The sequence below is a fragment of the Cucurbita maxima genome, unplaced genomic scaffold, assembly GCF_002738345.1.
Source record: "Cucurbita maxima cultivar Rimu unplaced genomic scaffold, Cmax_1.0 Cma_Scf00008, whole genome shotgun sequence".
NCBI lineage: Eukaryota > Viridiplantae > Streptophyta > Magnoliopsida > Cucurbitales > Cucurbitaceae > Cucurbita > Cucurbita maxima.
This window is the reverse complement of record NW_019272024.1, coordinates 1,982,198-1,997,090: the sequence shown is the minus strand read 5'-3', so window position 1 is coordinate 1,997,090 and position 14,893 is coordinate 1,982,198. Positions and strand designations below refer to the sequence as shown.

At 37.0% G+C, this 14,893-nt stretch overlaps 2 protein-coding genes and 1 pseudogene across 4 annotated transcripts; all 3 read left to right on the top strand.

Moving 5' to 3' along the window:
* Positions 1-4,448, top strand: part of LOC111482718 — a 5,405-nt pseudogene extending 957 nt beyond the window's left edge.
* A 1,384-nt stretch (positions 4,449-5,832) lies between these two features.
* LOC111482720 (protein DETOXIFICATION 18-like) lies at positions 5,833-8,983 on the top strand. 2 transcript variants are annotated; one of them, XM_023128644.1, is made up of 7 exons: positions 5,833-6,150; positions 7,130-7,674; positions 7,770-7,856; positions 7,949-8,005; positions 8,297-8,535; positions 8,606-8,724; positions 8,821-8,983. In XM_023128644.1, exons 1-7 carry the CDS (start codon positions 5,899-5,901, stop codon positions 8,950-8,952), a joined length of 1,431 nt encoding a protein of 476 aa, XP_022984412.1. In that variant the 5' UTR covers positions 5,833-5,898; the 3' UTR covers positions 8,953-8,983. The 2 variants fall into 2 exon arrangements, with proteins under 2 accessions (XP_022984412.1, XP_022984411.1); XM_023128643.1 differs by having other exon boundaries at positions 8,294-8,535.
* Positions 8,984-9,455: 472 nt separating this feature from the next.
* LOC111482722 (probable bifunctional methylthioribulose-1-phosphate dehydratase/enolase-phosphatase E1 1) lies at positions 9,456-14,806 on the top strand. 2 transcript variants are annotated; one of them, XM_023128650.1, is made up of 10 exons: positions 9,456-9,829; positions 10,184-10,320; positions 10,870-10,959; positions 11,117-11,272; positions 12,102-12,251; positions 12,336-12,437; positions 13,299-13,408; positions 13,489-13,607; positions 13,800-13,910; positions 14,598-14,806. In XM_023128650.1, the coding sequence occupies exons 1-9, from the start codon at positions 9,604-9,606 to the stop codon at positions 13,895-13,897; spliced, it is 1,188 nt and encodes a 395-aa protein (XP_022984418.1). In that variant the 5' UTR covers positions 9,456-9,603; the 3' UTR covers positions 13,898-13,910; positions 14,598-14,806. The 2 variants fall into 2 exon arrangements, with proteins under 2 accessions (XP_022984418.1, XP_022984417.1); XM_023128649.1 differs by lacking the exon at positions 14,598-14,806 and having other exon boundaries at positions 9,457-9,829; positions 13,800-14,075.
* Positions 14,807-14,893: the final 87 nt, after the last annotated feature.

The window sequence follows — 14,893 nt, the reverse complement described above, 5'->3', positions numbered from 1 at the left end:
TTTTTTTTTTTTTTTTTTTTTTTTTAGTTCTTGGAGAGTGTTTAATGACGCAGCTGGTTTTTGCAATTTGCAGTTAGATCAAATTTTAACATCCAATCTCACCCTATTTGCTCATGCATGTTCATGCTTGATTACAACAGTGGTGTCGCCTAACCTCTTCCGCTTTGGATTCTTTCGTTACCCATACTGAGTTGGATTCGAAGGTGTATGGATCCTCGTGCATTTGGGTTTCTATTCGGAGTTTGAAGCTATTTTAAACAATGGGTTCATTGAAATTCATCAAGATATTGATGGAGGGTGAAGGGTTCAAGAACAGAGAAGCTTTAGATGCTGACAATGGCGAAGAATCGGAGACACCCACATGGAGCCAATATTCAAGAGATGACTGAGCCAAGGATAGCTTAAAACAATACCAATTAGTTTCCCACGCACCTGCAATCGCAAGCTGTTTTAACCTTTTCCTGCTCTGTGTTTGAATCAAAATTGATTTCTGAGTCTTTGACTCTTTGTGTATGTAGGAACAGAGGCGTTACCGAGCTCTAAAATGGAGGCTCAAAACGCGCCATTGTTGCAGCACCTTCGTCATGCCGGCGAAGACGAGGCTAAGGGGAGAGTCCGGTGGTGGAACAGAGTCATTGATGTTGACGAGGCCAAGACCCAGTTCTTGTTTTCGCTTCCCATGATTGTTACTAATGCTTCCTACTACTTAATACCTTTAATTTCCGCCATGTTCGCCGGTCATCTTGGTGACCTCGAGCTCGCCGGTGCAACTCTTGGCAACTCCTGGGGCACCGTCTCTGGATTTGCTTTCATGGTAACTTCTTAGACCTTTTGTTTTCTTTCTTTCTTGAGATTTTTGAGGTTCATGAGACCAATGTGCTCTGTTTTTTTTTTTTTTGAAGATTGAAGACTGCTTTTGGAGGGTTTTTTTTGTTAATGTTCTACCAGTTCTTGCACAATTTATAGTTCATCTTTGGTGTTGTGATTTGTTCTGATTTTGATAATCAAATAAGTTGTTGAAGATTGTTCGGAGAGAGTCCTATAAGTAAGGAATACATTTCTATTGGTACAAGGCCTTTTGGGGAAGCCTAAAGCAAAGCCATGAGAGCTTATGCTCAAAGTGAACAGTATCATACCATTGTGTAGAGTCGTTATTCCTAACATGGTATTAGAGTCATGCCCACAACTTAGCCATGTCAATAGAATCCTCAAATGTCGAACAAAGAAGTTGTGAGCTTCGAAGGTGCAGTCAAAAGTGACTCTAGAGAAGGAGTCGAGCCTCGATTAAGGGGAGGTTGTTCGAGGGCTACACATGCCTCAGGGAAGGCTCTATAGTGTACTTTGTTCCGGGGGAGGATTGTTGGGAGGGAGTCCTATAAGTAAGGAATACATCTTCATTGATACGAGGCCTTTTAGGGAAATCCAAAGTAAGGCCATGAGAGTTTAATACTCAAAGTGGACAATATCATATCATTGTGAGAGTCGTTCTTCCTGACATAAAGGATCAAGCTAAGGTCAGGCTGTTGGTTGTCCACAGGCTTAGCTAAGCCTAAGCTTTCTCAGTCCTAAAAAGTCTGGCTAAACTCTTGATTTGAAGCTTCTCTCTATAAGATTACACTGATTCTTTTGCTTCTCTGAATTCTAAGCTATTTGATTCGATTCTCTTGAGCAGATTGGACTTAGTGGAGCACTAGAGACACTGTGGCCAAGCGTTTGGTGCCAAACAATATGGGAAGCTCGGCTTGTATCTGCAAGCCTCTTGCATTGTGTCTTTGTTCTTCTTTGTTATCTTATCTGTCTTATGGTTCTACACCGAGTCTCTCCTTATTTTACTCCATCAAGACCCTGCCATATCAAAACTTGCTGCTACCTATGTCAAGTTTCTAATTCCAGGCTTATTTGCTCATGGACTTCTGCAAAACCTCCTGAGATTTCTTCAAACTCAGTCTATTGTTGAGCTCTTGGTTGTCTTCTCAGCTGTGCCTATGTTCATCCACATTTGTACAGCATATGCTTTGGTGAATTGGACGTGTCTTGGAATCAGGGGACCTGCCTTGGCATGTTCCATTTCCTTGTGGATATCTTGCTTGATGTTGGGGACATATATGTTTAAGACAAACAAGTTTGAGCAAACATGGGAAGGATTTTCATCTGAATCTTTGAGCTACTTCGCTCGAACTAGCCATCCCGTCTGCAGCAATGGTTTGGTAAGCACCCTTGACTCTTTATCGTTGTGAACTATAATCTGTTAGGAATCACGAAGCTCTACTGATGTGATATTGTTCACTTTGAACATTAGCTCTCATGACTTTACTTTTGGTCTTCCTAAAAGGTCTCGTACCAATGGAGATGTATTCCTTACTTATAAACCCATGATCATTCCCTTAGTTAGCCAATGTGAGACTCCCTCTTAACCATCCTCAACAGTCCTCCTCTCGAACAAAGTACACTATAGAGCCTCTCTTGAGGCCTATGGAGCCCTCGACTAGTCTCCTCTTAATCGAGGCTCAGCTCCTTCTCTGGAGTCCTCGAACAAAATACACCATTTGTTCGACACTTGAGTCACTTTTGACTGGCACCTTCTAAGCTCACAACTTATTTGTTTGACACTTGAGCATTCTATTGATATGATTAAGTTAAAGATATGGCTCTGATACCATATTAGGAATCACGAACCTCCACAATGGTATGATATAGCTCTCATGACTTTACTTTTGGTTTTCCCAAAAGGTCTTGTACCAATGAAGATGCATTTCTTACTTATAAATCCATGATCTACACCATATAGCCTCCCCTGAGGCCTATGGAGCCCTCAAACAACCTCCCTTTAATCAAGGCTAGACTCCTTCTTTGGAGCCCTCGAACAAAGTACACAATTTATTCGACACTTGAGTCACTTTTAACTACACCTTCAAGGCTCACAACTTCTTTGTTTGACATTTGAGGATTCTATTGACATGGCTAACTTAAAGGCATGACTCTGATACCACGTTAGGAATAACGACTCTCCACAATGGTACGATATTGTCAACTTTGAGCATTAGCTCTCATGACTTTACCTTTGGTTTTCCCAAAAGGCCTCATACCCATAGAGATGTATTCCTTACTTATAAATCCATGATCACCTCCCGACAATCCTCGACATGATCCTATACGTGATCTGGAAGGAGCTTCAAGTATTGGAATACCTTAATATCTTACCCCTTTTGCTGTTTAAATTCATGTAGTTTGGAGTACTGGGCCTTTGAAATTTTGGTGTTCTTGGCTGGGGTGATGCCAGACTCAGAAATAACTACCTCACTAATTGCAATGTGGTACTTATCTCTACTCTTACACTGTTTCTATGACATAAAAACTCTCTTTTACTCATTCGTATGAATCAATTTGATCTTCCAATACTACAGCGACAATACCGAATGTATCACCTTCACTATCACGTACGGCCTAAGCACTGCTACAAGGTACACAACTAGAGATTAGCATTCATTTTGTTGTGTTCTGTTCTCTGTAAGACTGAGAATAAGCCAAGAGTGATACTCGTGTCAGCACAAGGGTGGCGAATGAGCTCGGTGCAGGCAATTCTAGCAAAGCTAAGAGAGCTACGTTCGTGTCTCTTGAGCTATCTCTCCTCCTCATGCTCGTGGTTCTTCTAGCGTTAGGATTTGGACATAGTATCTGGTCTAGCTTCTTCAGTAATAGTCCAAAGATAGAGAAGGAATTTGCTTCAATGGTCCCTTTTCTTCTGCTTTCAATACTCTTGGATTCAGTACAAGGAGTGGTATCAGGTACAAATACGGCCATTCCTCTCCATTTGCTTCCTAACTAAACTAATGCTTTCTTTATGATATGCTCGATATGCTCGATTCCAACGCAGGCGCGGCAAGGGGCTGTGGGCTGGCAGCATTTGGCTACTTACATAAGCCTCCCGATGTTCTACGTCATCGGGCTCACGACGTCGGCCGTTCTTGGTTTTCATTCAAAGCTATACGCCAAGGTAAATGATTTGCTAGCTAGCACACAGAAGAGTAAGGTTGTGATGGGGTTATGAAAGCTTTGATTGCTTTGTGCAGGGCTTATGGATTGGCTTAACTTGTGGCCTTGCCTGCCAAACTATTGCCCTTTTGCTGGTAACATTTAGAGGAAAGTGGGAAGGAATAGATGTAACAGGAAACAAAACCAGCTGCTTGGGAAAAGAAACTCCTGTTCTTCATTGATTCGAGTTTGAGTAGCGACATCGTCTCAAAAATATTGTCCATATGCTTGAAAGAAGAAGAAACTTATTTAAATGTCGGACCACTTTCTTGTAACATACTACAGCCCCAGGTGGCAAAGAGCTGCATCGAAGTGCCAAACCTTCCCGTCGATGTGAGTTCTTGGGGAAGATCAACCTGTTATCCTTAGAGTAACTTTTATCCGTTGAGCGACGACCCTTCCACTCGACACCGTCGGATCACTAAGGCCGACTTTCATATTTTGTACGAGCATTTAATGAAATATTTTTAAAATAACACTTTTTTTTATCATTAATTTAGTCTATATATTTTAAAATTTATGATTTTTTAATTTTAATACGTTACAACTTATTTTTGAAGTATAAATAAATTTATCGATTCAAATATACATAAAAAAAAAAAAAAAATTAGCAATATTTTTGTGGGTCCCACCTTAACGCCCACCAAATTTTAAGAAGAGGTATGATGGGTTTACTTTCTATAAATGATTTAAATTTAAATAAAACTCTAATTATTTAAAGTTATTATGAGGTGGAAAATAATTAACTTAAAAATAAATTATTGAAATTTTTTATATTTTCATTTTTTAAAAAGTTATAAATTTTAAAAATGAGAAAAAGAAAAATATTGTTAAGTTGTATCTAAAGATCGTGTGTATTTTTAAAATAAAATATTAATGTTATCCTTTTTAAATTTTAATAATATTTTTTAAAGATAAAAAAAATATATTTTTTAGTATTTTTGTTTTTAAATTAATAAATATTATTTAAAACGTTTTAAATCAGGTTTTATAATCATTCCCTCTCTAAATTTTGCTTAATTTACACTAATTTTTTTTAATTAAATGAGGGAATTAATAATATAATTTATGATTCCAATTATAACAATCTATTCTGGAATTAATAAAAACAACAAATCACAAAATAGAGAAAAAATCAAGATATTCAGAATTTAATAATTATATTTTTTATTTTAAAAATTAAACGTCAATTTTAAAATTTAACGAGAAATTTAAATATATTATTTTGATTATGGAAACTAAAAACCAAATTCTCATAATATTAATATTATTTGTATTATCGGTATTTTTAAAATATAGAAATTTTTTTAAAAATTTAAAGTTATTAATAAATTTTTTGAAATATTGTTTAACCACTTTTCAAAGTTTAATTTTTTTATAAATAAAATACTAAAAAAATAAAAATAAAAGTATTTTTAAATATTTTTTCTAAAGTTTAAAAATATTATCGCAACTTTTAGAAATAAAAAAAAAATTTTTTTAGACAAAATACAAAATTTATACTTAATTTATTCCATATTTAAAAATTGTTAAATTACCATTTTAGCCCTATACTTTATACTTTTAATTCAACAAGTTTCCAAACTTTAGATTTTGTAATTATTATAGAATTGGAACTTTTAATTTTAATCAGAATTATTAGATAGACAATTAAAATTTAATTATTTTTGAAATTAGTGGAGTAAATAAAATAATTAAATATTAATTAATTATTGAATTATAAAATAAAAGAAATGTTAAAAATGGTAATTTGGACTTTATTTCTTTTCCATTTATTGGAGATTTTTTGAACCTTCGTCCAGAGAGGACTCTCCCACGTAATCTATAAAAGCAGGGTTTGGTGTGAAATGGAGAAGCGGGAAGAAGATGGAAGATCGCAGAGAGCCATTGTTGGAGCTTGGATTCGAAGCAAAACAATGGAGATGGTGGAAGAGAGGGTTGGATATGGAGGAAGCAAAGCTTCAACTTCTATTTTCACTTCCATTGATTCTTACAAATGTATTCTATTACATGATATCTCTCGTCTCTGTTATGTTTGCTGGTCACCTTGGTGAGCTCGAGCTTGCTGCTGCTACTCTTGCTAGTACTCTGGCTAGCGTCACTGGCTTCGCTTTCATGGTACCTCTCTCTCTCTCTCTCTCTCTCTCTCTGATTTCATGATTTGGTGAAATGGATCTTTTAGCTCTCTTTTTTATGCTGATAAGAGATGAAAAATTGGAAGAAATTGAGTTTACAGCGGCTAGAAACTCACTTTTCTTCTTCTTCTTGGGGATGACTAACTTTCTGCCATTGCTGTCCACCAAGCTTGAATCATTGGAATTCAGTGCTTTTTTTCGATCAAAATCCGAATGAAAATGGAAGGAAATTGTCTATTTCTGCTTCATCAATAGATTAACATATGATTGTGCAAGATTCCTTGTCAATAGCAAGTATTGGATGACTGAAAAGATTGTTGAAAGTAGGTAAAGATTTACATGTTTAATAGTTGAACTTTGATGGCTAAATGATGATTAGTGGTTAGCTGATTTGATTAGAGAGATAAGTTTAGAAACTGGATGTGATCAATTGAGCCCTTAAGATATGTTGAATATGTTAGTCTATTTTGTCCAGTTTTTCATTTTCTTTTGCCATTTATGTCGATCGCTTCAACCAAATTGATATGGTCGAAACGTTTTAAAGTGTAAGGACCAAATAGACACAACTACGAAAGTTTAAGGATCGAGTTTGCTATCTTAAGCATATGAGGCCGATGTATTAGAAGATCCCTCTGCTTGGTGGTATGATCTGTTGTGATAATCTCTAATATTTCCAATATTTCAGCACATAGCATATAAGAAATGGAGTATCCAACTATTATGAGGCACATAAGGCAGCAGATCTCAAGGTGAGGATGTCAAAATCTGTTGCCCATTTTCTTGTAATTAGGATAAGATTATCCTAATCCGAATCTCATTAGCATCACTAAAACTCAACTTTGCGCTTTTAAAATGTGTTCTAAATTCCAGGGAGAGTTTTAAGTATGATGATAACTCAGCTTGATCTGTTTTTGTTTTAGTATTGTACCTATTTTTGCTGTAACTTTCTTCTTGTTCTCTAGACGGGACTGAGCGGCGCACTCGAAACGCTTTGTGGGCAAGCATTTGGCAGGAAGCTTTATGGGAAGATGGGGTTGTATCTTCAAGGCTCTTGTATCTTATCATTCTTTTGTTCCATCATTGTTTCAGTGTTGTGGATTTACACCGAACGTATTCTAGTCTTGCTCCATCAAGAACCCGAGATTTCGAGGATATCTGCAACGTATATGAAGTTTCTCATCCCAGGATTATTTGCTTATGGCTTACTACAGAACATCCTGAGGTTTCTTCAGACACAATCTGTTGTCATGCCTTTGATTTTCTTCTCTGCAGTGCCAATGCTCGTCCACTTAGCGATTACATATGGTCTGGTTCACTGGACGCGTCTCGGTTTCAACGGAGCTCCATTGGCCACATCGATCTCGTTATGGATGTCATGCCTGATCTTAGCTATATATGTACTTAAAGCAAAGAAGTTTGAGAAATCTTGGCAGGGCTTTTCATCCGAAGCTTTTACCTATAGTCTTTCAAGCTTAAAACTAGCTCTTCCATCTGCAGCAATGGTGTGGTAAGCATCCTCTTTCCCTCTTGAATGTAACTTACACTGATATCATTCATAACTCATGGACCTTTCATGTTTTTTATCGTTCTAATCCATTGAAGTTTGGAGTATTGGGCGGTCGAGATTATGGTCTTTTTAGCCGGGTTGATGCCGAACCCTGAAACAAGTACTTCACTGATAGCAATGTGGTTAGTAAATCTATTTTTCCATGTTCTTCTGATATGAATGCAATCCTTCCATTGTTCTTACTTGGTTTGGTTTCCATACCTGATTTTTTTAGTGACAACACGGAAACCATTGCTTACATGATCACTTGTGGTCTCAGCGCTACAGTAAGGTTCGTTATTACATAGTTTGAACAATTGCGTCTCAGTAGTTTAAACTTGGTTTTAATATTGTAACTGCCCAAACCCACACTTTCGGCTTTCTCTTTCGGGCTTCTCCTTAAGGTTTTTAAAACACGTCTGCTAAGGAGAGGTTTCCTCACCTTTTATAAAAAAGGTTTCATTTTCCTCCCAACTGATGTGAGATCTCACAATAATGTAGTCCTGTTATCGTAATCTATCAGCTTATCCTGCCCCTTAGTTTTGAAAGTTCTCCTTCTCAAACAAATGGCATTTTGTAGCAGCACAAGGGTCTCAAATGAGTTGGGAGCAGGCAATCTTGACAGAGCCAGAACTGCCATGTTTGTGACTCTCAAGCTTGCTGTCCTCGTCCCTCTTCTAGTTGTTTTGGCACTTGCCTTTGGCCAAAGCACCTGGGCTAGCTTCTTCAGCAACAGCGTTACAATAACAGACAGTTTTTCTTCCATGGTGCCGTTGCTCGCTATCTCGATAACATTGGACTCGGTGCAAGGCGCCATATCAGGTTCAGTACTAAAAAGCTTCATTCCCATTCAACACTGCTTTGTTTCTCATAAGGTCTCATTGAACTGCAGGGGTGGCTAGAGGTTACGGTTGGCAGCACTTGGCTGTATACATAAACTTGTCCACGTTCTACATTGTCGGTGTATCGATATCGATCCTTCTCGGGTTTAAGCTTAGATTATATTCTAAGGTGACAAACTTTACACACGATTGTTCTAACTACGTAGTCAAAGACATTGGTATGAATCTTTGTTCTTCACTTTCTTGTTGATTTGATATGATGCAGGGTTTATGGATCGGATACATCTGTGGTCTCTCGTCGCAAACTGCTTGTCTTCTTTTGGTCGTTTTGTATGCAAAATCGATTGAAATGGATCGATCTGATAATAAAGTAAAAGATATAGCTCTTTTAGTTTAGTTCATATAAGAGAATTATATATTTTCATTTTTAAAGTTGGTTCCCAATGACTTTTTTCAAATGCTTAAAAACATTGTTTTTTTTTAGTATTAAAAATTATTTTTTCGTTACTTAAATATACTTTTAATTTTGTTATATTTTATCGTAAGTATTTTCACTCTCGAGTAGAATAAAAAAAAATATATTAATTAATTAATTTAAAATGGATGAATTCTATGGGAGTTTTAAATAATATTATACGGAAATAAAGATACATGACAAGGGTCTTTTATACCCTTAAAAGGTGTTTTTGGTCTTTTCACATTCAATTTTCATTTATTTTAGTATATTTCAAAATGTTTTTACAATTTATTATTATTTTTATCTGAAATGTATAATTAATAATTCAACTTTTAAATAATTTTATTAAAATAATTTATTTGAAGATAATTATTAATATCAATATTTAATAAACTCAAAAATAAAAAAAATTGTAAAATTTGGATAACTTTTCATTTAACTGTCAATCAAATTATAAGGATTAAATGGTAAAAAGCAAAAAATATGGGGACTAAAATGTAAAAAGTGAAAGTTGAAAGTAAGAGGAAGAAAGGGCAGTGAAGGTATATCCGTTCTCTATCCTTCTTCTCTGATCTCTGTTGAATCACTCAAATGGCGATGGCTTCACCTCTGGCCGTCAATGGAGTCAAGTTGGCTACGACTTCTCTAGCTTATGTGGACACCAAGGCTGCAAACAATACGAAGGCTCTGATGGCGGAGCTTTCCCGCCAATTCTACGGCCTCCGATTGGTTTCCAGCCCCGCCGGTAGCATTGCCATCAAGGTTCACGACCACTCCATTCCCAAGGGACAACACACAATCTCTTTGTCACATTCCGGTGAGAATTTCTCCATCTTTCTCTTTCTAATTCAGTTCCTTGGGAATGTGATTTTCCTTTAGTCTTTTTGGTGTAGAATTTTTTTTTATTATGGTAATTCCTTCTGCTTCAGTCTTTTTGGCTGTTTGTAACTGCCGTATGAATATGGCTAGGCGTCGTTGTAATTCAAACTAGTTCTTGTTGGGAGGATATCCAATTTACCCTTCTCTTTGCAGAAGAAGATGATCTTAATGGTTCACGCCATCAAGAACTATAGCATAAGATCACCTGTTTTTTTGTTTGGCAAGAGTATAAAGGGCTTTGAATTCACGGATTTAGATGAATTTTCTTTTGCTTTTGTTTGATTATACACAGGTGTTAAGAAGGAGAGAATGCTCGCGGAGGACACCTGCATGTTATCTTATGGTGGGTCAATCTTATATTCACCACCTCCAAAGCCATTTTCTCACAAGCTCCCGAACTGTTTGGATGGTAGACCTCTTTTTATGAAGGTATAGTTCCCTGCATAAGAGTATAATCAACTTGTGATGAATAGAAAATACATAGTTATGCTATAAATGAGCTAATGTTCATATAAGCAATGTCTCCTATACCTCGAGACATTAACTTCACTGATCTTTGCATGATCGACCAACCTTTTTCGTTCTTATTTGATTGCCAAATCCATCCACCACAACCAAATTTGTGTTTCTTATTAAAAACAGCAACAATAACTATTGTTGTGGCATTACTTTAAGTTAGGAGAAGGTTTTGTTTTGTTATTTTGGGTAAATCTCAAACTTATTCAGCATTGTATGTGCCTTTTCTTATCGTCCCGTTTTATTTGATAGAAACCTTCGAATGAGAAGTTCCTTTGAGCTTTGTAGATGATGAAACCTCTGATTTTAAACAGTTTCAAGAAATTGATTTTGGGTCTGTCTTGCTTTCATTCGGTCTCAGTAATCAATAACTTAATTTTACAGGCTGATTGTTGTCACTATCTCTTTGATGCTGCTATTAAGCTTCGTCAACTAGGCATTGATTAGTCTTCTCCAACTCAGGATCCTTTCGGGAGCATCAAAGGAATTTCAAGCAAAATTTCTGTGAAGGCTGGGGCTCAAGGTTTAAATAATGAAAACAAACCATTGCCAGTGAGTTGAAGTGCATTTTGTTTAATTGGGAAGCTTAAAGTTTTAGCCTTTGATTTTTCATTCTTTTCTTTTACCTTTGAGGTATATCATTTTTGTATCTGGGTTAGGAATCTTCTTTTCAATTGTGGTTCATTTCTCATTTATATTTTCGATGCAGCGTTGCATAGTTCTTGATATCGAAGGGACTACTACTCCAATATCTTTTGTTACTGACATACTCTTTCCATATGCTCGTGATAACGTTGGAAAGCATTTGATTTTAACGTATGAAACTGCAGAAACCCAAGATGACATTATGTTATTGCGTTCACAAGTAAGATATTTTGGTTCAACAGTATTTTGATTATGTTGCAGTCTGTAGAATGTCTACGATCTATTTACGGTATTTATTTGAGCATTGTTAGTTAAACAGGAATAGCGTGTGCGTTCATGAGTTAATATGTGATACAGAAATCTCCTCCTACCAGTAAATTCAATTTGTTTGAGATCTCACATCGGTTGGAGAGGAGAACGAAACACCCTTTACAAGGGTGTGGAAATTTCTCCTAGCAGACGTGTTTTAAAAACCTTGAGGGTAAGCCCGAAAGGAAAAGCCCAAAGAGAACAATATCTGCTAGCGGTGGGCTTGGGTTGTTAGAAATGATATTAGAGTCAGACACCAAGCAATGTGACAGCAAGGAGGCTGAGCCCCGAAGGGGGTGGACATGAGGCAATGTGCCAACAAAGATGTTGGGCCCCAAAGGGGTGGATTTAGTGGGGGTCCCACATCGATTGGAGAAAGGAACGAGTGCCAGCGAGGATGCTGGGCTCGGAAGGGGGGTGGATTGTGAGATCTCACATCGGTTGAGGAGGAGAACGAAACGCCTTTTATAAGGGTGTGGAAACTTCTCCTTAGAAGACGCGTTTTAAAAACCTTGAAAGGAAGTCCGAAAGGGAAAGCTCAAAAAGGATAATATCTACTAGCGGTGAGCTTGAACGGTTAGAATTTGGTACTTGAGAGGCTATTTGGGATTTGTTTTCACAATTTTCTGTTCCAGATTCAGAGAAAATATGTTTGGATAACCAAATTCTAAAAGTTCTAAATTTTCTGATGAATCACTACGTCGTTGATGTGAGCATTTATCAATAAAACTGTGTTTCAGGTTGAAGAAGATTTGAAAAAAGGTGTCGCTGAAGCTGTGCCCGTCCCTCCTGATAATGCTGGGAAAGAGGAAGTCATTGCAGCATTGGTTGCTAATGTTGAAGCAATGATAAAAGCTGACCGCAAGATAGCTGCCTTGAAACAATTGCAAGTATGCAAGTAAAATGATTCTCAATTTATCTTACTACAATTCATTTGGCAGATTTTCTGAGTGAGCTGACTTCTAGCTATGCAGGGTCACATATGGAGAACAGGATTTTCAGGGAATGAATTGGAGGGAATAGTTTTTGATGATGTGCCAGAGGCTCTTGAGAGATGGCATGCTTTGGGCATTAAGGTTGTTCCCTTCCACCTCTTGATTCTTGCTAAAATCAGTACAAGTTTCTATTTGAGATTAAGTAGGAAAAGGTCTTCTCAATGTTCTAACTCCCGCGCTGGACCAGATGTAGACTGAACTATCTTGGGATGTTCAAAATCCAACTCGCCTCTTGCTTTAAAGGAAGAATGATCACGTACAGTTTCCTGAGAAGGGAGTGGCTACCTATTGGAGCTTCGACTGACTACCATCAGTCAATTCGACTTTGGGGCCACAACCTTTTTCTAACCCAAGTGACGAAGAAATGATGTGATTACTACTAAAATAAAAACGATATTTATTGATCTCTCTTAATTCAACAATCTAAGATTTGAATGGATGTCCTTTGAGTCCTCCAAAATTGCATTGATGCGTGGAGAAAGACTAAACTTAAGCATACTTGAGTCACTTTGAAGAAAAATTTTTGCAGATGTGTTCGAAGTGTTCCTCACAACATATTTAGAAAAGTGTAACGGCCCAAGCCTACCGCTAGCAAATATTGTCCTCTTTGAGCTTTCCCTTTTGAGCTTCCCCTCAAAATTTTTAAAACGCGTCTATTAGGAAGAGATTTCCACATTCTTATAAAGAATGTTTTATTCTCCTCTCCAACCGATGTGAGCTATGACAGAAAGATTAAACTCAGTTACTAAACTCAGTTATTAGATGAGACATATGATTTCATATTTGAGTTAGTAGTGACAGACCTGTCTAATAATAGATGTCGTGTGATTGATTTCCCTTCATTCTCATTTGGAATCCTGGTGATAATTGACCAAAAGTTCTCTGAGTCTCCGACAGACATTACGAACCAGTAATAACTTATATCGTTTCTGGCATGAACAGGTCTACATATACTCGAGCGGAAGCAGGTTGGCACAAAGGCTTATATTCGGAAAGACTAATTATGGTGATCTAAGAAAATACTTATCAGGATTCTTTGACACTGCTGTGGGGTAACCAATTTCTGTTCTTTTCATGTTATAATCATACTCGATATCACGAACATGATGGTGGAACTGCTCTTGTATCTCAGGAACAAAAGAGAAATAAGGAGTTATGTTGAGATTTCAGAGTCTCTTGGAGTTGATACACCATCAGAGATCCTGTTCATCACAGATGTCTATCAGGAAGCTGTAGCAGCAAAAGCAGCAGGTAGAGTCTCTCTACTTTTAGCTATTCTTTGCTGTTAGTTTTGGACGAAAAATTAGTAGAACCCGTTCGTGCTATATCGGAACTGCATTTGGCCAAAACGAAGTTCTTGTGACAAACTATCATATGGAGCTTCAAAAGAATTGCAGATTTACTTGTTTCATACTTGTTCAAATGCAATCCACGACGTTTCAGGGCTGCAGGTGGCCATCTCAATCCGACCAGGAAATGGTCCACTGCCTGATGATCATGGGTTCCAGACTGCCACTTCCTTCTCAGACATCACAGCTTGAGAGACTGTTCCAAGTAAGTTTAGCCTATTTTCTCCCATCTCTGCTAGTGATTGCTTAAAGTTTAAACTGAAGAAATATATATATATATAGCTGTACTTAATCTTGTCCTGGTCAAGCCTATGCAATAAAACTGAGTTCCAAATGAGTTTTTTGCTTCTGAAGTATTGTGGTTACTCTACCCATGGTTCGGCTGATCTTTCTTAATTATCGATTAGATCTAAAAGTAATCGGTCTTGGAATCTAAGAACTAGTTAGACTATGTTTAAATTATCGATTAGATCTAAAGGTAATCGAGCAGACCTGATAATCCACAGAAGACTCCACGGAGAGTTGTTGCGTGATTATCTTAGTCGTGGGATTGGCCCCGCATAAGGCTGAGGAACTAAGAAAAATTTGAACCTTTAGATTTATCCTTACCAATCTAGCTCACTTGTGATTTGAAAATTATGATCTTATGCATGTTTTGAATGATTGAGAGTCTTTCTTTATCCCTACGACTGTTGTTGTGATGATATCTCGTCTTTCCAATCAGGGTCGACTACTAGCTAGCTACAATAACAAATTGACGCGTAGACACTAATACACATCATCAAGTACGTGTTACAAGATGGAATAATAAACAAATAATTAATGAAATAATCTAAATTTAAATTGTGGATAAAAACATAAATAAAAATAAAAATTGAACTTCTTCCGGCAGATGAGCATTAAAGGGCGGTAACTCAAAACTCCGCGGGGCCCAACTGTTTCCAACAGTCACGTGCGTTCCACGTCATGAAATTTGAGCTCTCAGATTAAAATCCGACGGCCAACAACTGCTTTACAGGTAGGGTGTAACGAGTCCGTGAGTGGTCGAGTCAGCATCTGATAAAATCTCTCAGATCCTCCAACCGCCCAATCAAGATGTCATCAATGACATGATATTTTAGCTACTTAAAAATTTCAATTTAAATTCTATTTTGTTGACTTTTTAAATATTTATTTTATTATCCAAAA

Bases quoted from the DNA above. Each gene is read 5' to 3' on its own strand.
- LOC111482720 (XM_023128643.1), top strand. From the start codon at position 5,899: ATGGAAGATCGCAGAGAGCCATTGTTGGAGCTTGGATTCGAAGCAAAA. The intron at 6,151-7,129 runs GTACCTCTCTCT...CTTGTTCTCTAG, and splicing joins TCACTGGCTTCGCTTTCATG to ACGGGACTGAGCGGCGCACT. The intron at 8,006-8,293 runs GTTCGTTATTAC...GGCATTTTGTAG, and splicing joins GGTCTCAGCGCTACAGTAAG to CAGCACAAGGGTCTCAAATG.
- LOC111482722 (XM_023128650.1), top strand. From the start codon at position 9,604: ATGGCGATGGCTTCACCTCTGGCCGTCAATGGAGTCAAGTTGGCTACG. The intron at 12,252-12,335 runs GTATGCAAGTAA...CTAGCTATGCAG, and splicing joins CTGCCTTGAAACAATTGCAA to GGTCACATATGGAGAACAGG. The intron at 12,438-13,298 runs GTTGTTCCCTTC...TGGCATGAACAG, and splicing joins GGCATGCTTTGGGCATTAAG to GTCTACATATACTCGAGCGG.